Source organism: Malaclemys terrapin, chromosome 4 (assembly GCF_027887155.1).
Source record: "Malaclemys terrapin pileata isolate rMalTer1 chromosome 4, rMalTer1.hap1, whole genome shotgun sequence".
Taxonomy (NCBI): domain Eukaryota; kingdom Metazoa; phylum Chordata; order Testudines; family Emydidae; genus Malaclemys; species Malaclemys terrapin.
In genome coordinates, this window is record NC_071508.1 from 20026390 (window position 1) to 20053229 (window position 26840).

General features: G+C 45.1%; 1 protein-coding gene across 4 annotated transcripts; it reads left to right on the plus strand.

The window, feature by feature from the left end:
- The first annotated feature begins 743 nt into the window (after positions 1 to 743).
- IP6K3 (inositol hexakisphosphate kinase 3) lies at positions 744 to 25753 on the plus strand. Of its 4 annotated transcripts, XM_054028589.1 has the most exons (6): positions 744 to 866; positions 7080 to 7505; positions 18349 to 18556; positions 21247 to 21425; positions 22106 to 22281; positions 23878 to 25753. In XM_054028589.1, exons 2-6 carry the CDS (start codon positions 7307 to 7309, stop codon positions 24352 to 24354), a joined length of 1239 nt encoding a protein of 412 aa, XP_053884564.1. In that variant the 5' UTR covers positions 744 to 866; positions 7080 to 7306; the 3' UTR covers positions 24355 to 25753. The 4 variants fall into 4 exon arrangements, with proteins under 4 accessions (XP_053884564.1, XP_053884567.1, XP_053884568.1 ...); XM_054028592.1 differs by lacking the exon at positions 7080 to 7505; XM_054028593.1 differs by lacking the exons at positions 744 to 866; positions 7080 to 7505 and adding an exon at positions 18096 to 18175.
- The last annotated feature ends 1087 nt before the right edge of the window (positions 25754 to 26840 follow it).

The following is a 26840-nucleotide window of genomic DNA, read 5'->3' on the forward strand; positions in this document are numbered from 1 at the left end:
TTGATATTAGCAAACCACAGGTGTCTGAAGTTGAAAGCCCATTGTGTCACCCAGCCTGTCTCACTCCAGCACAAAAGCACTAGCACACACACACCCATCTGTCCAGGCTCGTGGGATAAACAGATCAGAAGAATGTTTTTAGAAACACCTGGCTGTCTGTGTAGCTGGCTAGCTAATATCTGTCCCCAAACACCTGCTGAGTTTCACAGCCCGCCAAAGGTGAGCAAATGGGGACCATATCCCCCTACTGATAGCAACCAGCTTTGCAAAGGCCAAAGCTATCGCAGGTGGAGCAGAGAGCCTTTTAAAAGGAAAGCAGGCGAGAGGCGAAAAACAATAGCTCAGTGAAGCTTTTACGAAAGATGATGCCGAAAATAAATTAGCCGGAAGCAGAGTTGTTTTCCTGGAGTTCTGATTGCAAAACCAAGCAAGGAGCTCTTACAACTAGCCAAGAAAAGGAACACACTGCTCCCTCTAGGATGTCACATGCAGCTCCTCTTTATCTTTGCAACTTAATCCTATCCAAGGCATCATTTTGTTTCCCTTAATACTGGGTGCGTTTGTGTTTTCTTTCTCCTTTCTCCCTGTAAACCACCCCTCCACCCCACCACGCCGCCCACTTGCCTCAGCTGTCAGCTGTACATAACCCATGCCTGGAAGGAATTTCCAATAAAGTCAGGTGACTCCCCCTGGCTGGCAGCTCACTTCCCTGCCCTCCCCAAATCCATGTACTGAGGCTGGGCTTTCGAACCTAGGCTGCATCGAAGGGAGCCAACCAGGCTGACCAGCACCCTGACAAACTGGGATACTCATACAAAATCTCACTGCTGGGGTAAATGCCCTACCAGCCAGGCAGGTGCTGATGGGTGAGTATTTTTGTTGTGGGGTGGTGTCGTGCGCTCTCTACACGCCTCCTTTAATAACTGCTTATTTGATTTTGCAAACGGGGCAGGGAGATGATTAATAGCTCTTTGAGCTTGGCCTGCCTTGGTAGTGTGGATCGGCAAGTGGCAAAGGGAACGTACGAAAAATGCGGGGTAACTGGCTGAAATGAAAATTCGAAAAGGGCACATTAGGCTGTGGAAAGATGAGGTTAATTTCTTTCCTTTCTCAATTGCCTTTCTGGACTCTTTGGAAATCTTGTGGCTGACTGGCATAATTCTTATATATTCTTCCTTATGTATTTGTGTTATCGGACACAACCCCTTTGGACATACACAGAACAGACAGACAGTCCTAGCCCCAAAGAGCTTGCAATTTAAATGTAAGACAAAGACAAGAGACAACCAGTCGATATAGACAGACAGGAGAGCAGAAATGCCCATGACCAGACAACACTGATTGGCAGTGTGGATTTGATGGTTATGTTGACTAAACCCCAGGGATTGACAGAGCTGGGGCTATGTGGGAATCTCACAGATTTTGCTGGTTGGGGATTAGTTTTTCAATACCAGGGTCTGTTCCAATCCAGATCCCAATTTAATCAGACCTCAGCGATGATGGTGGAGGGAGGGGGGTGGATAATTATTCTGAGGGCAAGAGCCCCAGCTGGTGTAGATTGGTGTAGGGACATTAAAGTCAGTGGAACTCTGCTGATATGCACCAACTGCAAGATACTAGTTTGGGTCCATTTCTGATGAACACTGTCTGTAACAAAGCTAATTATTCTCTAGAAATGGGCCCGCTCTACCCCCCTCTCCCCCCAAATGCTGGGGTGTCTGAAATCTAGCTCTTGCTCAGAATGTTGTACATCAGGGCCCCCGCTTTGCCGTCATGTTGTGGATCGATTTGTACATTTGCTCTAGGATGCGGTCGCTGAGCTGCTAAATGAGACAGGCTTTGGGGAGCTCTGCTTTAAAGTGCTCCCTGGGGAGTCTGGGGAGATGAAGGGACAGTCTGTGCCTTTGACTCAAAAGTCTTTTCCTGGCTACAGTGGAGCAGATTCCTCTGGCAGTCACGGTGGTCTAAATCCAGAGTAACGGCAGCGATGCCGATGAGCTAACTCTGGATTTACACCGCTGTCAGCAAAATCCCAGCCTGTCCTGGGCTACGTGTAACTAGGGCACTTGGGAAAGGAGAGCGATAGCAGGAGGCAAAGCCTTCCCATCCGAGAACAGGAGCGTGTCCCATTCGGGTTCACCCCAGGCCACGAGTTTCACTGCCGAGGGGTTAGGTAGGCTTAGCAGAACGGGCCCTGCTAGAGCAGCAGCCTTCCTTTGGCTATGTTAGCGTCGGCCCAGAACGGCGAGCGCAGTGTGCCGTAGAGGAGCCACCTGGAGCTAAACCGGAACGAAAGGGTACAAAGACACGGGTGTCTCCGTGAAGTTTCAGGCACCTTAGCAAAGGATGATGCAAGGACAGAGCATTTGTAATCACAGCCACCAGGGCGCTGTCATATGCCCAAATGTATCTCGCCGTCACGGCACTGCACCGGCTGGGGAGTATTGCCAAGGCATACAGAACATTTACCCAGCTACCTGACAGTGACTGTTACTTTGCACTTTCTCCCAAACGCACCAGCAATGGCAGGCAGAGGAAATACGGTTTTTAGCTGCCTATCCATCCAGGCTACTGCAATTTCTACCCGTCCTCCCTATGTCCTGCTGCTGTACAAAGCAGCTGACTACATCCTTCGGTGCATCTTTGCATCATGTTCATGAGGGACGTTGGCACCAGCCATAAACTTGATGAACATCAGATTCTTTCAGGAAGGGAGATGCAAGATAAAAGGGCTCAGGGCTTCTGTACCTAAGGATTTCTGGGAGGATGGTTAGAGCTCCTTGCAGAGAACAGAGCTGTTCATTCTTGGCACTCTGCCCCCATATGCAGCTATTCTTTCCCCGTTCGGCCGTGGTCAAGGGAAGAGCAGGAAAAGTGGATTTAAAAATCCCTTGAGCGTTAATGTGCCACCTGCTTGCCTGTGCATGAAAATGGAAATACACCAAAGGCCTGATCTGAAGTCCAGGAAGAGGCTTGTTCTGACTCTGATGAATGTTGAATCCAGCCCGAAAGCAGCCTCCCGCCGAAGAAGCCGGGAGGCAGATTTGTAAATAAGTCTGGGGCTAGAATGAGAAACCCATCTGTGCAAAAGAGAAGGGAGATTTAATGATTCTAATAACGTTTGAAAAGGGGGAATTTAGGGATGGTGAAACAAGGTTGGCTCTGGAGGCCTCTGTTGATCCACAGAGCAGGGACACTACATGGACAGCATTTAGGGCAAACTGTTCCCATGCTGATTGCATACTTCCAGTTCCAAATGAGTTGTGTGGTTGACTGGTCAGTTCATCTCTCTGGTGTTTGTAACTCTGAGGTTCTATTGTACAAGGCCAGATTCGGTCTGTATGTCTATCTTTATTTTGCCCCATCACTGTAGAATCTGATCAGTGAGATTTTGCCTTGGGAAGAACCTAGTAGAAACTGAGTAAGGACCTTATGATTTGGCCTCCATAATATATTTATTGAGCATGTGTATTGTAGGATCACAAATAAATAATATAAACTGCCTTCGCTTTTAAAAGCTGGCCTGCTTGAATTGCTGGAACATAATAGCTAAGCCTGTGTGCACCATAGCCCTCTGCTGGCTAGAGTCTGTTCGTTTATAACTTTTCTATGCCTTGGGCAATACTGTCCAACTGTTGTCTTCTAAAGTGGACATTGACTATAGGACCTGCCTTCCGACACACCTAGGATCATTGGTGTTTTTTAAATGGTGGAGAGTTTTCCCCCTTCTAGTTATTACATGTGGGAAATGCAAATCACCAAAACACACACAAACGTACTCCTGTGTTTTCATAAGAGTTGACTTGGAGTTTGTAAACATTTTGAAGAAAAATTTTGAGAAAATGTTCGGGGATTTTGACAAAAAAATTGGGAGGAAAATTCATGAAACGTGTTTCTTTTTTCAGACAAGCAAAAATTTCAAACATTTTGAGATTTTGTCCAAAAAAGGGGAGGAGGGGGGAAGTTCTAAAAAGCATGCCTCACTCCTTATTTTTGGACTCTCTCTTATTTCTACCCATAAAGTCACTTTTTGCTACATGGATTGCATCTCACCTTCTTTGGAGGAAAAATAAATCCCTGAGAAAATTGGGAGGATTAAAATTGATTTGTAACCCTCAATTTTTGTGTGTGGCCTAAATATCTTTCATCACTTGTGACAATTTAAGCACCAGAGGGGATTAATTTCAAGGCTGCCTTGTTTGAGACAAGCAGAGACACGCTACTGGTGACTCGTTGAGGGCTCATGGTAACATTTATATGGTCAGGATGAGCTGCTTCAGGATGCCAGCAAATCAAAACAGCCCCTTTCACTTAGTGCAGCTCTTGTTCAGAGTTGTGCTGAAGTGTAAACAATAACAGCCTCGTGAAGTTGGTTTTTTTCCTGACACACATTGGGATGTGAAGGTTGCTAGGACAGTAAGCGCATTGTGTCAGTTATGTTCCAGCCTTGGAATATCTCCAAAGCAATACATGCTGGATTGAAATCATGCTTTGTTCTCTGGCTTGAAAGGTGATTGATGATAAATCTGTTAACAAACAAACAAAAAACACTTTAAAGAGCAAAATAATCTGTAAAAGTTGATGCAACTCAGAAACATTAAATACTTTTGTTTGTTCTGGAGTGGCTCTAAAGACACACATTCATCCTAGCTTGAAAAACTCTCATATAACTCTCATATGGCTCAGCATTGTGCCTTCAGGAAGTAAATGCTAGTATAAACTATATCTGTGCAACTGTATGGCAAAAATCCCATTCCATGGCATAGGGTGATGATAAAATTGGCAGGGGGAAGAAATCCTGGGAAATGTTTGAGTTTAAACACCTCAATTTGGGCAGAGTGAAGGGGAAGAAATTTCCCCCATAGAGGACTTATTCTTAAACTGTTCCGTCTCATTTCTCCATGGGGATGAGTATAAGTCCCCCCAGTCCAGTTCATCTAACTTGAACAAGTCCTCCATGCAAAAACCAGGCACCCAAGCTGAAGTGCTCATTTATTCAGGGATTTCATTATCAACGGGAGAACAGGAGGAAAGTATTTAAGCACTTGAGCTTTGACTCTCCCGGTGTTTTCAAGCCAGAGAACTTTGTTAGATTGGGAGTCCGCTGCCGCTAAAAGCAAATCAGAGCATATGATATTTATTTTCAATTTGATGCCACATTGCAAAGAGGGAGAATGGCCCAGTGGTTAGAGCATTAGCCTGGGCAACCATCTTCAATATCTGGCTCCTCCACAGGCTTCCTGCATGACCTTGGACACATCATTTAATCTCTCTGCGCCTCCATTCCCCATCTGCAAGCTGGACAGAACAGCTCTTCCCTCCCTCACAGGGATATGTGTACATCGAAGATAGCAATGTGCTCGGATGCTGGGGTAAAGAGGACCGTATGAGTACCTAAGATAGGTAGACACTGCTATTCACACTGAATAGTATCTTATGTCTTGAATTCATCAGTGACATTTCTTGTATACTTCGGTGTTACACAACATGGGGCAAGGCCTCAAAACCTGTGTCTTTGGCTGAGAGGAAAGGAAGGGCAACAGAAAGGAATTTATCCAGTCCCTTTCAGTGCCCTCTTTTGACGGGAATGGTCAAGTGCTGGCACGTTACTGGAAGGCCAGATCACCATCCCGGAATGTCTCTCCCATGCACTTGTTTACATTCCCGGTGTCCCATTTCACTCACCAATCCTGCATGCAAAAGAACAAACCTCCCTCTGTGTTTTCCAGCATTGGCCATCGGAATGGGGGCTGGGGAATTGTGAGGTAACTGTTCCTTCAGGTAGATTGGTTTTGTAGGTCCAATTTCATCTTCAGTGCAACTCCAATGCCAGCCCTTCAGCAGAGGGACATTCTGCGGCAGGGAGCTCTCCATGCCTTGGGGGAAACAAACCTTTGCAGGTGGAGCACTTCTGGCAACAGAAGTCCTGTCCTCATGTTCAGCTGCCCTGGGGCAGAGTGAATTGGGCCCATTATTATTATCCCCAATAATTGAGTCCAGTCTTGCTCCAAATGAAGTCAATGGACAATTTGGGTTAATAGAAATTGGGTAGGAGGGCCACCAGGACAAATACAGGGCTGTGTGTTTTTTTTCTAGTTGATTATTCTAGGCCCAAGGCCAAGTCCCGTTTCTATGGAAGTCCATGGAAAGCTCCTATGGGATCAGGATCGAGCCTTTTGGTGTAATGCATGTACTAGTTGTGGGTTTCCTTATGTTTTACCCCAGAATGGAGTATGTCTTAGAGAGGTGGGGGGATTCAGGGTGGGAGCTGTTTCTCATCTTAGCTATAGATTGTGGTCAGTGTTAATGGCACTACTGTTCCATCCTGACCTAGAATATCCTGACCCCAGCCTCCTTTAGGAAGGAGGAGGGAAACCTTTACTAATGTCCTAGTGTTAACTGACAAGGAATGTCCTGGTGTGAGGTTTCTCTAAGGGTAGGAGGTGGAGAAGCTTCCTGAGGGAGGGTAGGGGGTAGGAGGTAGGTTTTGCTGGCATCTTTGTGTGAGAATGTCCTTCACAGGGGTTTCTAGAGTACAGAGGTCTTTATAAATAGCCCTACTGGCAGGGAATGTCCTAACCTTGGGACAACTTGAGAAAAGGTTGAGAACTTCATCAACAACATGGTTTTAGCAGATCGGGATTATTATCCTAACCTTGGCTTACATTTAGGAGAGGAAAGGAGAGTCACGTTCATAGCTTGGTGTTAGCTGGCAGAAGGAATGCCCTGATCTAGCTAATCTCAGAGGGAGCCGCATTAACCCGATAGCTCTTTTCAATTGCCTTTCCCTACTTTTTTTTGCCCCCTCACCAGATTTAAATTGGGTCTGCAGCTCAAGCCCTGGACCCCAGCCATGTGCATGTATAGAGCTCACCTTACAAGGGTGGGATTTGCACGTGCCTTCAATGTATAACTCTCCCTGCTTGTATGGGGGGCTTCTCTTGGGCTGGACAGTGATGCAGGAGCATAGGGGGAGCCATTGGAGGCAGCCTTAGCCTTGGGAGAGTTCCACTGAAAAGCAGGAAGGTGTTTGGAAGTGATTTGCCCCTGTTTTCTCACATTCTGTATTTATCCTTCAGTTGGCAGAGACGTTCTCTATGGTGCGTTGAGAAGCCAGAAGACCTATACGTGGTAAAGCAACAAAGATCTAGGCTCCCCCTGGGGCTGACAAACCCAAGCCCATCTTCTGGTTGCTTCCCTGCAACACACCCCGGTTCACTGCTACTAAAAAAAAGAGGGCACTTCCATCAAGGAGTGTGTTTTGCCTCGGCCCAAGTACGAGTTGGACCACGGGTCTCCGGACAGCATGGTGGTGCAGAATAAGCTGGACACGGGGGACCCCAGGAAAGCAGTCCTTTTGGAACCATTCATCCATCAGGTTGGGGGCCACATGAGCATGATGAAATATGATGAGCACACCGTCTGCAAACCCCTCATCTCCCAGGAGCAGTGGTTCTACGAGTCGCTCCCCACAGCCATTAAGCAGTTCACGCCTCAGTACAAAGGTAAGGAGGAGCTGGATGATCCAGGAGAGAACTGCAGGGGCAGGGGAGGGAGAGTTTACTAATGGTAGCCATGATCAGAAGAGAAGATGTTAGCTACCCATAATTTCATTGATCCTTTCCTTCCCTTAATGAGACAAAGGGCCTGATTCTCTTCTGGCTTGTTGGGTTTAATGCCATTGGCTTCCATGAAGTCATTCCTCATTTATCCCGGTATAAGAGGAGATTCTGGGCCAGTCAACATACTTCCAAAATATGGTCCAAGCCCTGAACGCCTTTACTCCACTTTTACTCATGCAAACTCCCATTCGTTTCAGTGTTTTGCCTGAGTAAAGATGTCAGGATTTGGCTGTATGACTCCAGGACCCGCAAACGTAACTGATTTTCTTCGCCTTTATTTTAAGCTTTCTGGGTTTGCAAAACTGAGCTGAGAAACTCACATCAGGTTCCATCTATTGAGTTCCCTGGTACTTGCTGTTTCCAGTGGGGCTGAAAATAATGCAAGAACATCCTTTCTTGTTGTATTTTGACTCTTAGCCCCCATGGGAAGCAAGTAGTGCATTACATGGGGAAAAAATTAAATGCCATCTTAACATCTTACATCTTCAAAAAGGCTGTTTCTCTTGTCCTTCAATTGTAATGGAGTCATTGAGGATGAGCAAATTGGGGGCAGGGGGGAGAGAGAGAGATTGAGAATGTGTCTGTAAAGGAGGTCTGCTCTTTGGACTCTCCAACACTTCGTAGACTTTCTCAACATTCTTAGCAATACTGAATGGTTCTTATACACACGCTCTTTCAATCTTGTGATCACTGTACAGAAAGTTGTGTGGATTACTAAGATCAGCCTTTTTATCTTAGCTTCTAAAAACTAGCAGATCATCTCTGATGTCAGGATTGGGCGTCTTTCTAACAAAGACTGCGCCTGCTCCACCATCTAGCATTGGGCTAGATGCTGGAATCACTGCATGGCCTGTCTTATGCAGGAAGTCAGACTAGTTGCTCATCATGGTCCCTTCTGAATCTACGAAGCAGTGAATTTTAACAAGAGGAGTAAGTGATAAAGTCCTTGCTGAATTCCAGGTAGGATTCCTCCAGATAACAGGGGTTTTGGTTGGACTCTCTAGCGGTTAGTGCTTCTCACTCAACAGAAATGTGAATTCTGGCCAAGTGCCCCCTTTTGGAGCTTGGGTGTTTGAGCTACTGAGTCATTGGGAGCTCTCCAAAGGTTAACTGTTCGTGCAAAGAGTGAAGAGATGTAGCGCTTAAGTCAATATAGTTAGATCAATGCCGTGTCAGTATAGACACTGCGTTGCTTTCATTCACGGTTGCTGCCTTTCAGACACCGCCCCACAATGCCCCACACTAGCAGTGAAATCAGTGCAAGTGCTCCTGGTGAGGACACACACCGCCGACACAAGGAGCTTAGTGTGGTTGTGTAAAACCAATTCAATTACTGCCATGGCTGTACATCAACGTAACTTAAGTCGGCTTAATGTTGTCATGTAGATTTCCCCTTTCTGTGTGGAGACTTTACCCCAGTTTAAAGTAGGCTGATGTAGGTGAATTAAGAGGTGCAAGCAAGGCGGATGTGAGCCAGGTTTAAACTGATATAAGGGTGTCCTCACACAAAGTTGCTCCAGTTTAGCTACGTAGGTGCAGCCTCACACCTTTAGTAAAACAAGTCCGCGCTACGGGTGGACCAGGCCCAGGAAGAGCAGCTTGAGGGATAACAAGCGCTTGTGGCAGGTGTCATGCTGTGAGCTTCGGCTCACGCGACAGCCAGGATTCTGGGCCAAGGTCAGCGAAGTGGCAGCCGTCTAGCCGGGAGGAGGGTGAGGCTGCTGAATTACCATCCAAGAAGAGGTGGAGGAGTAGGCGGTGCAAGAGGAGGGGAGGGCTCATGAGACAGAAAAAGGAAAAGGGGACGAGGGGGAAGCCCATTTGCACGTGTTGGTGACGAGTGCATCCAGACATCCCTGTTTCATGTGCGGAGCCTTTTCCCACCTGACGCGGCCAATCTGCTTTGGTAACGCGAGACAGTGTCACCGCGAGCCTGGTGTCATGTTAGCACTCGAGTGCCATCTGCATATCTGAGATGCCAGTGACCAGCCTGGGAGAAACCGTCCTCCTCACTGGGCATCGCTGTCAGCCAGCGGAGCAAACGGCTGCCTCTGCGACAGCAGCAAATAGACATTTGACTAGCAAGTTTCCTCCTCAAGTTTTTCTCCTGGAGAGTTTTATTTTGGCCGCAACAAGAGCGATGGAAACCTAGGCTTGCGACAGCTGGCTGTGGAGCTCGTCTGTTTCAGAGACCTCCTGCCACTTCTCCTTACTAAGTAGCTGCTTTTATAGTTGCCTGCATTCCCTCAGGGTGAAAGTCACCCCTGTGCTGAGAGCCCAGCACAAACTGGGCTCTGCTAACATCATAAGAAGTTCTAAGGGGGGAGTATGTGATCCATCCAAGGGTTGTACTGTCTTGGCCTTGAGCTGCCACACATCCCTGATAATTTCTCTCCCCTAATAATACACTGGCACCCTTCCCTGTTTCCCCCTCTTGAGACCCTGACTGAGGTTTCTGTTCTCCACCCTCCTTGTCACTTGGCCTTCAGCTGGGGGTAAGATCTTCCCTGCTAGGAAGCGAGCAGAGCAAGCACCCTGCACCATTATTCTCCTGCTTCTGAACTGCTGTGGAGATTAACATGAATGAATGAGCTTGCGGCGAGCTTGGCGCCTGGGTACCTGCAGCCAGCAGGCGCTTCCTGACAGGAGGCCCAACAGTGAGGACTCTGAGCCTGGGGAGGGAAATGGGGTGGGGAGGGTGCATCATGCCACTGGGCCTGCTGTAGAGGAAGGATTATTACTATCCCTGAGCTTCTGTCTCTTGCTGTAACAAGCTCGTATGGTGCTCCCAAATATCTGCCTGCTGCCGGCTAACTAAGCTAAGCGCACACCTGTGCCAAGCATGCACAGCAGCTGAATTGTCACTGATTATATGTCAGCAGCATGAGTCACATGCCTGTTGCTTTATTGCCAGTAGCTCGGGAAGGGGTTTTTTGGTGTGCTGGAGAAATGAGCCTGCTCTGGCTGCCCCGAATCAGTCCACGCCCCTACCCAACACCCATACCCACCCCGCTGATAATTTCTCCATACACACAGCACACGTCCCTTATAATTTCTCTTCTAACTCAGTACACATTACATAGGCCTTATCGCATCTCCCTTAACTTAATACACATGGACCCGTTCTCACACACACACATTCTCCATCGGCTTTCATTGTGTTATCTGAGGGTGCTGAAGCCTCAACAACTTTCAAAGTGAGCCAAACGAAATGGAAGCTCATTCATTCCTTTCCTAGGGTCCAGTACTGTGTGTTTTGCCTGAGTAAGAATAGCAAGTTCTGATCCCCTAGTTAGCAGAAAATGAGAGAAATATATGTAGAAGCTGGAGACCTCCAAGCCAAATGGTGCTCTGTACGACTGTTTATCCAACAAGATATAGCGGAGGCCAGGGAAAAATAATACATTGCATTTCTATAGTGACTTTTGTCCTGAAAGATTCCAAAGCACAGAGAACCAGTGAGATGCAGCTATCTCTGGGGAGGAGCTGTCAACCAGGTGGCTGGGACAGCCTGTAACACAACAGTTTCCCTGCTGAGAGGATGCCTTTTGTTTCTTTGTGGATGTAAGCCCTTGAAATAGACTTCTCTTTATATAGAGGTAGCATTTAATTATCCCTCATTAGGAAATGACTGAGGCTGGCCTGTAAGCTGTCATTCCCTCACTCGGCAATAACCTGACCTTTTGTTAATGAGACTCCGCCGCAGGTTGTAATGTAGAACTAGCCCAGTGCCCCTGGGACAATGAGGTGGTTTGTGGCTGTCGGCCCCTGCAGCCTGGCCAGACTCTCACCGATAAAGGAAGTGTTCATTTTTTTTAAGGCTACTTTGGAATAATCGTCTCCGTTAAATTCCTGCATGCTGGCATCTATTAACCCTTTCAGTGTGAGTCAGGATATGTGAACTGATCTTGCTAAGAGACACAGATCAGACCAGATTATGCTGGTTTGTTGCAGCCCCCTAAAGGTCTTTCTATACGTAGGGATTGCTGGAGTACTATATGTTCTGGCCATGCCCTCTCCTGATCTAATTCACCCCTCTGCTCGGGGACGGGTGGACGGAAAGAGAAGAGGCTTGCACAGAGCTGGCTGTACAACAGGTGAGGGTTTCCCCATGCCTGATCTTCAAGTAATTGTAGCACCAGTTGAAGTCAATGGAGACTGTCGGTTTCCAGCATCTCAGAAAATCAGACTCAGTATTTCCATTAGCTGGAAAAAAATCATTAAAACAAAAATTAGATTAGCCTTGAAAAACCATGGTTTAAATTCGCTTTGTGAAACCAAAGCATAATAGTGAGATTTGGAAAACTTCCACACGGTTTACCCGTTCCTGCTTATCCCTTATCACCATTGTTGCTGAGTGACTTCCAATCAATAACAGAGTTCATCCTTTGCCTGTGAGGGAGGGGAGTGTACCATTTCCCTTTTACACATGGGGAACTGAGGCACAGAGAGACATAGCGATTTGCCTGAAGTTGCACAGGGAGTCTGTAGCAGAGCCAGCAATCGAACCCAGATCTCAGACTCCACAGACTTTATCCCCTTCCTACTATCAGTCCTTTAGCCCTCTTCCTGACTGGGCCATTGGTGACCTTCACAGAAGACTATGAAAACCTCAGGACAGATCCTCTGCTGGTGGAAATCAGCATAGCTCTATTGAAGTCAATGGAGCCTCATTGATTTCCACCAACTGAGGATCTGGCCCTTATCTCCAGCACTTGTTGACTGGATGTCGGTGACCAGCAGCTGAGGTTTGACATTGATGGAACGAGAAATCGGAGCAGGGATGGACTAAACTTTTAACATACTCAAGTCTCTACACTCTCCAGTCCCTACTCTCCTGGGATCCATTGTCAGGGTCTCTAGATAACCAGACAAATAATACCAGCTATCTTCTAACAAACAAATCAGCTGCTTTCTGAGGTCAGAAATGACCCCTCTCTGCCTTCCAAATAAACAACAAACTCTTTCTGTGCACATCATCTACCATAATACCCCGTCCGTGCAATTTCAACATTCACCGAAGTGCCCCATGGTCTGAACTGCTTTATGAGTTGACTCTCATTACTTTGCAGTTTAAAGGGATAGACTGTGTTCGGCGTAAGTCCAAATGTTCTATAAAATCTAATTTTAACCCACCATTGCATGATTTTTTAAATTACTTTTTCCTCCCCTAATTTTTCCAGCGATGCCAATTCTCACTATGGTATCGTGTCCCATGAAACTTAGTGTTTTTCTGAAAGCCCCAACTCCTGGAATCCTGTGATTAGGTGAGAAACTCAACTTTCTTTTTTTTTTTAAAAGAATAAGTTTATGTCCCTTATACTTGCAAAGAAAAGCTGGAAAACGTTTCCTGAGTGCACCCTAAAGGCTCAAAAAACAGAAGACAAATAAATAGAACCCAAAACTTATGGTTTTATTTTTTTTATTTATTTATTTGGTTTTTAAACCAATCTCCTGATTTGGGGGAGGGAGCGGGGGAGGCTGACCCCTAATTTTGGAATGCTTGGTGTTGGAAAGAATGCATTTCCCTGCCGTGTTTGCAACCCAGACACCACAGAATTGAAGTAATGTGTGGTAATTAAGGCCTTGATCCTGCAACTGTATCTGCATGGACCAGGTGGAAGAAGGGACCTACCCATGCATATGCAGGATTGGAGCCTGAATTTATTAGAAATTGACCCAGCCTAGTTTCACTGTCCAATTTGTGTGAAATAATAATTAATAATAATAATAATAAATAATTAATACGTAGCTCTTCTAGTGCTTCTCACCCATCGATCTCACAACTCTCTACAAAGGAGGTCAGTATCTTTATCCCTATTTTACACATTGGCCTGGTGGGTTTACGTGACAGTATTACACAGCTGCTTCAGGGAAAAGCACCTGCATTCTAAGCCTTTTTCTGTAGCTCACCAGAATGCAGGCCTGAATGAGCCTGACCCTGGCGTTTGTCCTGGAACTGTGCAGTGTTGCCTGGAGTAGTTAAGGCATCAAACGCCTGCAGATTCGGAGACAGCCTTGTTGTGTTGTTTTGTTTTTCCTTTTTGCCTGTGACATCTCAATGAGTTTTGCAGTAAGTGGCAATAAAGCTGTGATCCTTTTCCAATCTAGCACAGGTAGCTTTTGTCTCTTCCCACTGAACGAGCCACCGCTGGGAGAGACAAGGCGGGACACATTAGAAAGAGGTGAACTATTTTCCCATAAGGAGGAAGGGAAGGTTAAATGTCAAAAAGGAATATTCTTGAGACCTCTGTCGCCAGTTGGTGCATATAGATGTCCCCTGTCTCTATTGTTAGCCCCTCTCAGAGCTTAGGAACCATTATGTAATGATGACACAGTGCACAGTATTGTTCAAATGTCATCATTTAAATCCAACACCGTGTTAGTGTTCTTTAAAGAGCATCTGCACAGACTTGGCAGCTCACTTACCCATTTCAGGCAGATTAGATGACCTTGAGACAAGCGTTCTCCCTCCCTTCCACCCCCCAGCTCTCAGTGCTGTCTGTCTAGTTCAGAGCTGGCTACAGGATTATGGATTTATTTTTCAGGCCCACTTTTGTTCAGATTCCTATTGCGCATGGCAGTAAATAAACACACTTTTAAATTTAAAAATAAATACACGCGAGAAAAGGTAGCAAGCTACATAGCAAAACAGCTCCTGCAAATTGTAGAGATGCCTCTTGCATGCAGATAGCTTCTGTAAATATACTCAGTCGGCCTAGCTTGCTTTGTATAGAATGGGACGGAATTTTTGGTGGGACCGAAAGGAAGGGAATGGAAAGCACTTTAATGCAACAAAGCTTTGCTTTCAGATGATAAAGCCACAGTTGGAATAAAAGAGCAGTACAGTAGCAACCAATACACCTTAAACCATGTCTTATTTGTTTGTTTTATGAATATACAGTACGTCAATTATGTGACATAAGCAAAATTAGCCCAGTCCCATAGTGCTATATACCATGAAACAAAATATATTTATTAAAACTGGGATTTTCAAGTGTGTCCATATTCCATTGAAATTTTGATGCCTTGCACCTTTGAAAAATGTCCCTGTTAATCTTCATATTAATACAAGATATTTAAGACCTATCAGTTTCCTGCTATATAGTACGTATAGGGCAAGACCAGCATGATTCAATGGGATTATTATGCTGATTTGCACCATCTGATGCTATGGAATTGGGCAGCTTTTGAATGTTGCACACAGCATTGGAGATATAGCTACAATATATTTGATAAGAACTAGACTCTGAAAACAGACTGTAGAGTTAACACTGAGGAGTCTTACGTTGGTCTCACAGTGATTAGATGAAATTGTTTTCTTATCTGCTGGCTCTGCAAACTCAAACTGGGAATCTGAGAGGCAAGCTGGATGTTTTACTGGTTTCTTGCGTGATCATCTCTAATACAGGCTTGGGAACTGGAATTTAGTTTACAATTCTGGGGGTGATGCACAAGCCAGAGTAAAATCTAGCTCCCTCTCTTTAAACTGCGCTGGTATTGAAATGCTAGCACGAGGGGAGGGGGGGAAGGGAAGGTCCAGATTTTCAGAAATGCTGAGCACCCATGACTCCATCTGAAGTGGATGCTCGGCACCTCCGTAATTCAGGCCATGAGCGCTTGTTTTAGTCAGCAGATATGACTTTGAAGACGAGCAAGGGGGCAGTTCAGTGGAGTAGGAAACTGCCATTTTCACAGTCATTTTCTGACGGTAATCGTTCTCTAAATGGAAAGAAGGGGGCCTCCATAATTGTTCCATCATATTTCCTTCGGAAAACAGAATTTCCTTGTTTCTAAGCTGCAAAAATACATCTCCCTTCAAAGGCTAATGAAACGGGGAGGTTTCCACCTAGTGATTTCTAGATAGGAAAACCAGATCTATATTTTGCCAAGTGGTGTGGTTTTTGCTGTTGGTGGCTTTTGTAGGTTCCTAAAGCCATCATTATGAGCTGCTTTCGGACTGTGGATACCATTGTGGGAGTTGGAAATGACCGGGCACTGCTGTGAGCAGCTCACATGGCTGGAATCCTGTCTAATCCTGAAAGGGCGATGCTCTGAAAATGCCTGCAGTGCTGGACTCTGGGCTGGCACTGCTGTGAGGAAGTTCACAATGCAGGAGTGATCCATAGAATTGACAGAGAAGTTCTCACTGTCAAATCAGGGCTGTCCTTAGCAAGGGGACCACTGCACTCAACCTTTCCCTGAAAGGTGATAACTGCTTCATATACAAGCCATGCCCATGAGTCATTTGTCATTTGAAGCACTGAGGCAAGGGTCCCTGTTGCTAAAACTTTGCTAAGAGAAGGGTAAATACATAAAAGGTTGCATTGCAGAAAGGTTCAGCCATGTGATGCCTATTAAAGTCAATGGAAGTTGCACAACTAAAATACTGGGAATGGCTGAGCCATTACAAACACTGAATCTATCTCCCCTTGTAAGTATTCTCACACTTCTTATCAAACTGTCTGTACTGGGCTATCTTGATTATCACTTCAAAAGTTGTTGTTTTTTTCTTTTCTCTCTTACTTAATTGTCCTCTCAGAGTTGGTAAGACAACTCCCATCTGTTCATGCTCTCTGTATGTGTGTGTATATATATCTCCTCAATATTTATTCCACTCTATATGCATCCGAAGAAGTGGGCTGTAGTCCACGAAAGCTTATGCTCTAATAAATTTGTTAGTCTCTAAGGTGCCACAAGTACTTCTGTTCTTTTTGCGGATACAGACTAACACGGCTGCTACTCTGAAAACTAAAATACTGGGGTATGTTTTGAATATTTAAGGGTGATGCCTAATGGTTAGCATTCCAGGCTTTCACCAATAGGTGTCACTGTCTGGCCTCATCAATCAAGCAAGAGACAGGTATGTATCCAATTAGTGCTCTCTTCTGTGCCCCCCGATGGCAGTATGAAGTGGTTGCAGAGGCAGTCTTCCATTTCTGGTGGTCTTTAACTCCTAGGGAAAAACCAATCCAGTGCATTGGAAGGACAAACCCATGCCAGCGTAGCTGATACATAGAAAGGTAATTACTGTGAGCCACACATTCAGACCCACACATGTGCTTTTGGAGATCTGGCCTGTGTATTTTCCTTGGTTTGCAATCGGAACAATGTCCTCCAACTGGGGCATTAGTGGCTAACTCCACGGCCACTGATAGATTTCATGCTGCTGCCTACCAACCCCCCCCCCCCAAAACATTTTGGAATTTGGAAGGCTCTAAGTCACCAGGGTATCCTTTTACTTCAACAGTCCATTTGTTACAGTGCAAAGTGTGATAAAATAGGTCATGCTGCTAAGGTACTGTTACACTCGCTCTTGTTTCTAAAATAATCTGATAAACTATTCAAGACCAGCTTTCTAAGTAGTCAGTCTTCCTCTGTAGTTTTCAATGATAGGGTTTTTTTGCAGTCATTAAAAATGCCATTGGCCACTTATAAGAATTCTGAAGATTGACTTCAGTGGAGTTACATTAGAGATGAATTTGGCTCAGAGTAATGGGGAAAGCTGCAGAAATGAGTGAGAAATCCTTCGGCAAACAAAGCTATTTTAATACATAATGTATTCATTGATGGATATACAATAGTATATTGGCACTTGTATAGGACTTTTCATCGGCAGGGCTCACTATGCCTTAGAAGAGTGTCTTCGTTGCCATGTGGGGAAGCTGAAGCACAGAGGGACTTCACCAGCAAGCGAGGGGCTCAACATTGCTGAAAATCAAGCCCAAGGTGTCTCAAATTGGGCTTCCCAAAAACTGAGGTATCCAAAATTAGAGGCTACGATTGACATTGAGTCAGGGCAGAGCTGGGCCTGGAACTGCAGTCTCCTAGCCCGTGTTCTATCTGCCTCTCCTGGACAGAATGTTAGACCTGCTCAGATGCCACTGCCTGGAGAACCCTTGGAGACCACAAGACCCTAATGCTGGTACAAGCAATGGATATGACTTAATGCTGAAGACCTATTATTTTGGAGCAAAAATTTCTTAGTTCTGTCCATGCTAATGACCACGAAGCCCTGTGTGGCCATGGAATCACTGCAATAGGCACTTCCTTACCTGTGCTTTACTGAAACTCCTTATGACAATGCAGCAAGTTTCCTGCAGACGTGGCTCTTCTAAGCTCCCGTGCTCTCACTGATTACAGACGCCTTGCGTGCACACTGACATTTGTTTCAAGGATTCCCCCTCCCTTCCCACCCTCATTTTGTTCCCTGCTGCTGGAAAACCCCTCAAGAGCAAGAGACCTGCATGGCTTCTTGTAAGCGAGCCAAGCCCTAGTCTAGAATCCTGCGTCAGGCCCCTGTTGGTTCAGCTGTTGCGTAGCTTGGAAAGAATGAACGCCCCGAGCGGAGTGGAGAATGCAAAGAACATGATGTACAGGACAGCTTCCATGTGAGGCAGGAAGGTGGGGGTTGGGTGGAATGGTAGTACATGGGCAAGAGAAGGGAGCATCTAAAAAGCCTTCAGCTATTTTCCAGAGGCTCAGGGACTGCTTACATTTACAGGGCGGAGGATTTGATTTCAGCAGTTGCTAGAGCACTAAGCTATCCCCAGGTAAGTGCACTGCTAAGTATCCAAGTTCTGATACAAGCACCTGGAACAGAGTGGGATGACACCTGGCTAATAATGCAAGCAACGACTGGTCTGTAATGGCTCAGTGCAGGTTAACCCTGTTGCCTGGGAGGGAAATTTTTGTCACATTCACACGATCCTCCCTCTTTTTGTAGGTATCATCTCAGTGTGCCTCAGAAAGGACAGCTTGGGCAACCTAGGCCTGATAGCCAGCCCCAGCCTGCCGACCGACAACTGCAGTTCCTTGGATAAGGAGCATTCGGTGATGTTATGTCAGGAGATCAAGCGGACGTCCACCACCAGCAGCAAGCGCTTGTTTGTCAAATGGAGTCAGGCACCTTTCACAAAGACCATCAAAGACAGGTGAGTGCCCGGTGCAAGCAAGAGGTGGCTGCCTGAGTCGAGGGGCTCTGAAGCAGCAGTAGCTCCACTTGCAATCTGAGCCGAATACAGACTGATCGCATTTATAGTCTGTGCCTTGTAGGCACGAAGCCCCGGTGGGTAGTATGCTTATGTCTGGCATAGGGATATTCCAAACAAATAATGGGCTGGCATCAGATCTCTCTCTGGTTTTGCCGTGGTGTAACTCCATTGGCTTCAGTGGCGTGACTTCTGATTTACTGCAGTGTAAATTAGATCAGAATCCAGCCATTGGCTTCAGCGGCCTTCTCTCCCCGCAATCCCCCAAAACAGTGGGCCAGATTCTGATGTCACTTACACAGGTGCCAATCCGGAGTGACTCCACTGACTAGTGCAGTCACTCCAGATTGACACCTAGGTGATTGTGACCAGGATTTGGGCCTTTTTCACAAACGCCTCTTATTTGACCTCCACTTGCCATCAGGCAGAATTGCAGCCTCTGAATTCTGGAGAGGACAGGGGATACTTTTCACCTCCTCTGCCAGGTTGCAGGATGCCCCAAAAGCAGCAGGAAGGAAGTGAGGCCATGGCTGTGCCTCCTGTCCCCCAATCACTGCCCAGAGAAGCTCAACAGCAACAAAAGCCGCACAGAGGATAGTGAGCTGCACCATGTAAAAGGCTGTAAAGGGTATGTATGCAGCCTTTACGCTCATACGAATACCTCCTGATAGTCTCCTTGCATGGAGCAGCTCTGGACCACCCCCAATGCGGGCTTATATCTACAACACTGAATGGAGCCCTGAACAGTTGCTCTGCTAGAATTGCAGAGGAGACCGGCCTTGCTTGACCTTTTAAATTCTCAAATGTTTTCAGTGAGACGCAGGATCATTCACTCTAACTGGTTCAAAACAGACCCAGCTCAGCTATCCTTTAGAGCAGAGGTTCCCAAAGTGGGCGATACCGCCCCCTGGGGGGCGCTGGAACGATCCAGGGAGGCAGTCGTAGCCTCGGGTGCAATTGGGGGGCGTTGAATAAAAATAAGGGGGCGGTGGAAGCATAAAGAAAGAATATAAGAAAATTTTGAAAAACCGTTTGTACATGTTTCATCTGTTGTGTAACATAGAGTTAAAGTTGTAGTGATTACTTTATTTTCCAAATAAATTCACAAATTATAACTGATCAGGTGTCAAGTCCGCCAACAATTCTTAACAAGCAAGTGTTGGCAGGCGAGTGTGTCGCGCATTGTCGGGAAGTCCAGCATGCATCAGCAGGAATATGTGCGTGTAATGACTTGTTTACAATACGATACTATAAATAGGCGACATGTATGAAATCTAATTTAGATTGTTTCTTAATTGTGTAAAAAGCAGTTAACAATAGTGCAATAAGTATTTAAAATTTTTTATTCATATTCAATACCTTCGATCTTTACGGATTACGGATCACATACAAAGCAAATTGTATTATTGTTGTTTCAATAAAACAGCAATTTACACGTGAGTATTTTTATACATTTTCTTACATATCTACCGTACGTTTCCGTGTCTCTAGTGCTTACTAATAATAAAATCGTAGCAGGCTTGTGTCAGTACAGTACTATTTGAAGTGTACAGTCAATATATTTGTCATATTTTTTATTACAATATTAACGAAAACGGGAATGAAATCGTAAAAAAACTTAACTATTAACATTTATTTATATCTATCGAATCATCTGTGTTAATTGGTAAATAAGGCGTGTGTTAATAAGGAACAATTATTTAAATAAGGGCATACTAAATTAAAACTATTAACTGATTTTTAATTGCATATTGATTATTTTTTAATTAATTATTTCTTGATAAATTTAGTTTGATATTTGACAATTTAATATCAAATACATATATCTAATGCTGAGCAAAGAACAAAACCCAGTTTATTAGTTTCATTAGTATTTTAGTTTGGTTGTCTTTTGCCATCTTACGCAAAAACTACTGTATACCTGATGTCATGGGCGATATTCTAATAACACATCTTTCTTTACTATATTGTAGGACGTAGGTAGAAATATAGATACATAAAAGAACACAAATTTGTCACTGCATCTTTCTGTTTGTTCGCTTAAAGAAGGTAGATTTCCAGGGGGGCGCTGAGTAATTTTTTTTCTGAAAAGGGGGCGGTAGGCCAAATAAGTTTGGGAACCTCTGGTTTAGAGGCACAATCCAGCTCCCATTAAAGCCAGTGGGAGTTTTGACACTGACTTTGATGAAAGAGGAATCATATCCATAAGATGGATGAGACCAGGGGCTGAATACACAGGGAGAATGAATCCACTCTCCCCATCAGAGGTGGTCCCTCTAGCCCAGAGATAAGGCACATTAGCAGGCAGGTTGCCTGTGCTGCACCTGTTAGGTGGATAAATGGAGATCTCCAGGCTTCAGTGCAATGGATCTGGGCCCCTTCACAGAAGCCAAACTCGCTTTAAAATTGCAATAAAAAAATATTGGCACCAAGCAACCGCCTAACTTCCTGAAAATGACTTTAACTCGGTAACAAAGGATCCCTGCAGGTTAGCCAGGATGATACTTATTTCCTCGAGGGTCCCTGAAAATTTCCTTTATCGGGTTTCATACTCTACAAAAGGAGGGGAAAAGGCCAACTTCTTTTCTGGGAGCTTACAAACCAAATTTGCTTCTTTGGTGTATTTTGTCTAGCGGCCCAGGGAAGGCGCTCCTGAGGACGGAACTTCAGTACCATACGGACGTCTCTTCGCTCATGGAGGATACAAATGGGAACCAGCCAGAAAGAAAGAGCTATAACCCCTGGGGACTGCACTGCCACCAACTGCACCTGAACCGCATGTCCTCCAAACTTGATGAGAACAAACTACATCGTATCCTTTTTTATTCCAGCCGTTCTTGTTGCACTTTGCTTATTGCTTATTTCATAGCAGTGATGTTGGGGGGGGGGGGGGAGACCAACCTTCTGATGAAGAGTTGCTAATAATGGATCACAATCGTAATCAATTAAGCATTTTTATGTGTAGGTTATAACAGGCCCCAAAGCCCTTGGGCATGAATACAATGTATTTAACTGCGTTCTGGATACTCTCTGTCTGTGTTTAAAAGAAACTCCACATCAAAGTGTGTCCATCCAAAGTCAAGGGAGCCCTTCACATAAAGGGATCAAAGCAGCAACAGCTCTTCTCCTTCGTCAGACGCTCATTTGATCACCAGTCATGTAATCAATGCAGCTTAATTCCACCACCAACAGACCTGAGTGACTTTAGTGTCGATGAAAGGTGTTGCATTAACAGCCCTGGGCTACATCTACACTAGAGAACTGAGCCATTGATAGTTTAACTGGTGATATTGCACTTAGAATAAGTTGGCTGAAATTGGCAACAAGGAGCTAGTAGCCATGATGAGTGCTGGTGAAGGTGCATTGCAAAGTCTCAGTACAATTGTGAATGATTATGGTGAACTTCAGAGGATGCGCAGAACCACCCCTGATTAAGACCTATTTCAATTGTACATTTAATAATAACAAGTCTCCCTTAACTCATGTATCCAGAGTTTCTGTTGCTTGAAAACGTGGTGTCAAAGTATCAATATCCCTGCATTCTGGACTTAAAGATGGGAACCAGGCAGCATGGAGATGATGCATCAGAAGAGAAGAAAGCACGCCACATAATGAAGTGTGAACAGAGCACTTCTGGATCTCTTGGAGTTCGCATCTGTGGAATGCAGGTAGGGCGGCCTCTTGACCCCTTCAGTAGTTCTCAAAAAGAACAGGAGTACTTGTGGCACCTTAGAGACTAACAAATTTATTAGAGCATAAGCTTTCGTGGACTACAGCCCACTTCTGGGCTGTAGTCCACGAAAGCTTATGCTCTAATAAATTTGTTAGTCTCTAAGGTGCCACAAGTACTCCTGTTCTTTTTGCGGATACAGACTAACACGGATGCTACTCTGAAACCTTCAGTATTTCTGTTCTTCAAAACAAGCACAAGGATTTACCACTTAATAAACCCAAAGGGCCAGTTTCTCAGCTGGTATAAACTGCCATAGCTTCAGTCTTCATCTCAATTGAGCTACCCCGTTTTACACTAGCTAAGGATCTGGCCCTAGACTCATACCTTGCCCTGATTCTCTGCCCACGCTGTTCAGTGTTAGGACTGGAACCTGGAAGAAAGAAGAACATAAACTTTCCATGCTCATTCATTTCTAGGATCTAGCTAGTCTAGTCAGTGCAAATACCAGACACCTTTTTTGTGCTAAATATTACATCTCTTCATGATGAAATCGTCACCCCCTTCCTGCTAGATACGGAAAGCATAAATTTGTTTCACTTGTGCCTCTGCGAAGATTTAGAACATTGCTCTGCTGTGTCTGCGGGATAATTATTATGATTAAAACACATAGATAGCACTGTAAATAGCTAGCGTCAAGTAGGTGCCTCTCCAGTCTTCAGATACTGAACTGATTATCCTTTTAATTACATGTGGTATGTAACCAAATTCTGTATCCACTCCCAGAGCTTGATCGTGTCAATATTCCTGTCTAGATTTCCTTGCGGTTCTTTAGGTCTGTGCTTTGGAAAATAAGACTGTAGTACAGCTGAGGGTGGGTACAGCACCTTTATTAAAGTCTTGTCTACAATAAGCAACAGAGGGTCCTGTGGCACCTTTGAGACTAACAGAAGTACTGGGAGCATAAGCTTTCGTGGGTAAGAACCTCACTTGCATCTGAAGAAGTGAGGTTCTTACCCACGAAAGCTTATGCTCCCAGTACTTCTGTTAGTCTCAAAGGTGCCACAGGACCCTCTGTTGCTTTTTACAGATTCAGACTAACACGGCTACCCCTCTGATACTTGTCTACAATGGTTGTTTATTCCAGTTTCAGACACTCGTTTTGCTGAAAACCCTTAGTGTAGATGGGGGTAAATTGCTATAAATCACTATTTCCCCCCATGCTTCTTATACCAGTTTCAAGCAGGGGTAAATTGTACCAGTGCAAACTGCGGCTTATAGCCTGTCTACACTAGGGGTTTGTACCAGTGCAGCTATCCTGCTGGCTGGCTAGCAGTAGCTTAAACCTCCCATGTAGACAAGGTTTTAGCTTCAGTTAGCGGCCTGGTGCATAAATTGCCCTATGCTGTTGAGACTGGAGAGGAACTAAGCATCTCATGTACCAGCTTGATTGCAGACCCGTTCGTTTTAGATTAACTCTAAACTACGTGCTTTTCCTTCTGCCGAACTAGCTGGATTACTTACATGCAGGATGTTTCGAAGGTGCAATAATTTGAGAGAGACACAATCTGGATTATTGTTCTTTTTATTCAAGGTTTACCAAGCAGATACTGGCCAATTTCTCTGCAAAGACAAGTATTATGGAAGGAAACTATCACCTGATGGCTTCAGACAAGCCCTCTACCAGTTCCTTCACAATGGTAACTGCCTCAGAACAGACCTCTTGGCACCCATTGTGTCCCAGCTAAAGGCTCTGCTTTCAGTCATCAAAAACCAGAGCTCCTATCGATTCTACTCCAGCTCCCTTCTCATCATCTATGATGGACAGGAACCCAAGGAGAATAAAGAAACCTTAGACAACCATCCTCAGGGGTGTTTTCAGAACATAAACTGCACCATGCCACATGGGACTGGTCACCCCAAAGTTGATGTCCGCATGATAGATTTTGCTCACGCCACTTATAAAGGTTCAAAGTATAATCACACCATCTACGACGGGCCAGACCACGGCTATATTTTCGGTCTAGAAAATCTTGTCAACATTCTTGAGAATACTAGAGAAGGAGAATGACCCATGCTGTGACATGGCATGGACTTTGTGGTGATAGATATCCCAGAAAGGGACTGCCTATGCATTGGGCCAACTGCATGGAGCCCCTCATGGCTTTTGAACATCCTGTGTACTTTTTGGAATGAGAGCATTGGTGACTTGCTAGGAAAGCGCAGAAGATGCTATATGCCATTACCAAAGCGAACTGTAAAAGCAAAGGATTGAAAAGAATCCACTGTGCTTGTGATCTCGCCAAAGATTTATTTTCCTTTCTTCTTTTACTGCTGTCCTTGATTTGTTTGCGAGCGAGAGGAAAGCATTACTTGAAAGAATCTTAAAATTAATATAGGGCCTGCTCACCTCCATATGCACCAGCAAAGCCAAGAAGGCTAAGCAAAGACTGTGCAGTTGAGAGACTATTAAGAGGTGTTGGCAGGTCTGAACAAGTTGCAGCATTACTTTCAACCCAAGCTCAACATGATGGGCCAAGGACATTCAATGACACAAACAGAAGAAAATTGCACTTTCTGATCTTCATGCTCCAAACACTTGGCACTTTTAAGACTGTGATAATGTATGAAGCCCTCAATACAGTATATCTATCTATATCTATCTATATCCGGTATAAGTGGTGCTATATAAGAGGTGCTATGTTTAAGAGGTCCTTGTTGTAAGGAATTTATAGTCCCAAGGCATGAGTGAGGATGCTACAAAGCACAAACAGAATCATACAAGTACTTAATATCCCCTGGAAGAATAAGGGGGCAGACTAAGGAGTTTTCTGAAGGAGTGGAGGGAAAGGAGACAGATATATCAGAGAGTGCTGAGTCTGTCCGATACTGATGTCGAGAGTGAGTCAGATACTGGTCATGAAAGGATTCTCATCAGGACCTGGTAGCGTGGAAGAGAATTTGTGACATAAGGCTTGCCAGTGCATGAAAGTTATTCCAGAATACGGTACGGTGTGAATAAAAAGTGGAACAGCTGTTCCGAAATAACTCCGTGTGTGGGTGCTTGTATTCTGGAATAAGAGTGCCTTTTTCTGGTTTAGCTTAATCCACTTCCAAAGTGCATTACTTCAGAATAACAGTGTCCACATGTGTAGTTATTCCAAAATAGTTATTCCGGAATAACTCCATGTTTGGACAAGCCCTGAGTCAGGAACTGGACGTTTAGGGTCATCTTTTGTGTGTGTGTGTGTACATGTGCGCCTGTGTGTCTTTGGAGGACACAAAATTGGGAAAATTTAACAAAACGTTTACAATATTTGTGGGCAGATAAGAATACGGAACAACCTATAGAACCAATTCCTTCCTGTGCAATGTGGGAAACCTGTAGAATGTCCTTAAGTCAAGAATAGCGATACAAAGTCCAATTACTGGGGAGCTGAAGTGTAAATAAAATTGTCCAGGTCACTGTCCCTTATTGTTGTGCGCCTCTTTTCCTCCCTTCCTGGGCCGCCTGGAGTTGTGTTGTTTAGCACTGATTGCTTTAAAAGAACCATTCCTTTCACAGGTTTAAATGTCCCCTCAAGGAAAACCCCTTCACATGTACTTTATTGCATGCAGCTGGTGAATACCCAGAAATTATGGCTGGCAAATTCAATCATCTGGCTGGCTTGCATGTTTTACTTAGGCAGGGTGAAATCAAGTTCTTTATTGGAAGTTGTTTACAACACTGCATGTTCCTAGCATACAATCTCAGATGACCACAGCTGAAGGCAGTGTCTAAATGCTGTGAAAGAGCCACAGTAGTCCCACTTGAGCAGTCAAGGTGCCAAACCACCAACAGCTCTGGCCCAGATTGTACATATGTGATCCTAGCAGCACTTTGGAATGGATCACTTGATGATTCCCTGTTCTGTTCATTCCCTCTGGGGCACCTGGTGTTGGCCAGTCGGAAGACAGGATACTGGGCTAGATGGACCATTGGTCTGACCCAGTATGGCTGTTCTTATGTTCACTTTCTGGCTTTGCCCAGACATTGCTCTTTTCTAAGATGCACCTGTAGCTCTTTTCTTGCTGAGCATCCTCATTCTGCCAATCTTGACATACAACCCTCCACAAGGGAAAATATTCCCTCATTACTTATTGTTTACCTAGATAGATCAATGCACCCTTGTGCTGCTCTTCAAGAGTGCTATAACCCTGCAGCTGTAGTAAAGAGTGTGCCTAACTCCTGTCCTGGCTGTCACAGGAGGGGATCAGGAAGGGCTGAGGGGGAGGAGTTGTGGCGTTCGATTGCTCCTCTGAAAAGGAGGAGTGTGCCTCCTAGCCAGAGCTTCCTGCTGGATATAAACTCTAGTCCTGATGCTCTGTAAGTGTACAAGAAGGGTGGAGGCCATAAGCAGCACAGCTGCAGACTGTGAAGCATAGGGACTGCTTCCTCCCGGAGCCCCCTAAATGCAAGACACTCCAGAGGAGGCAGAGCCATGTCCTTGCTTTCCAATGCATTAGGGCGTGGGTCGGCCACCTTTCAGAAGGGGTGTGCGAGGCTTCATTTATTCA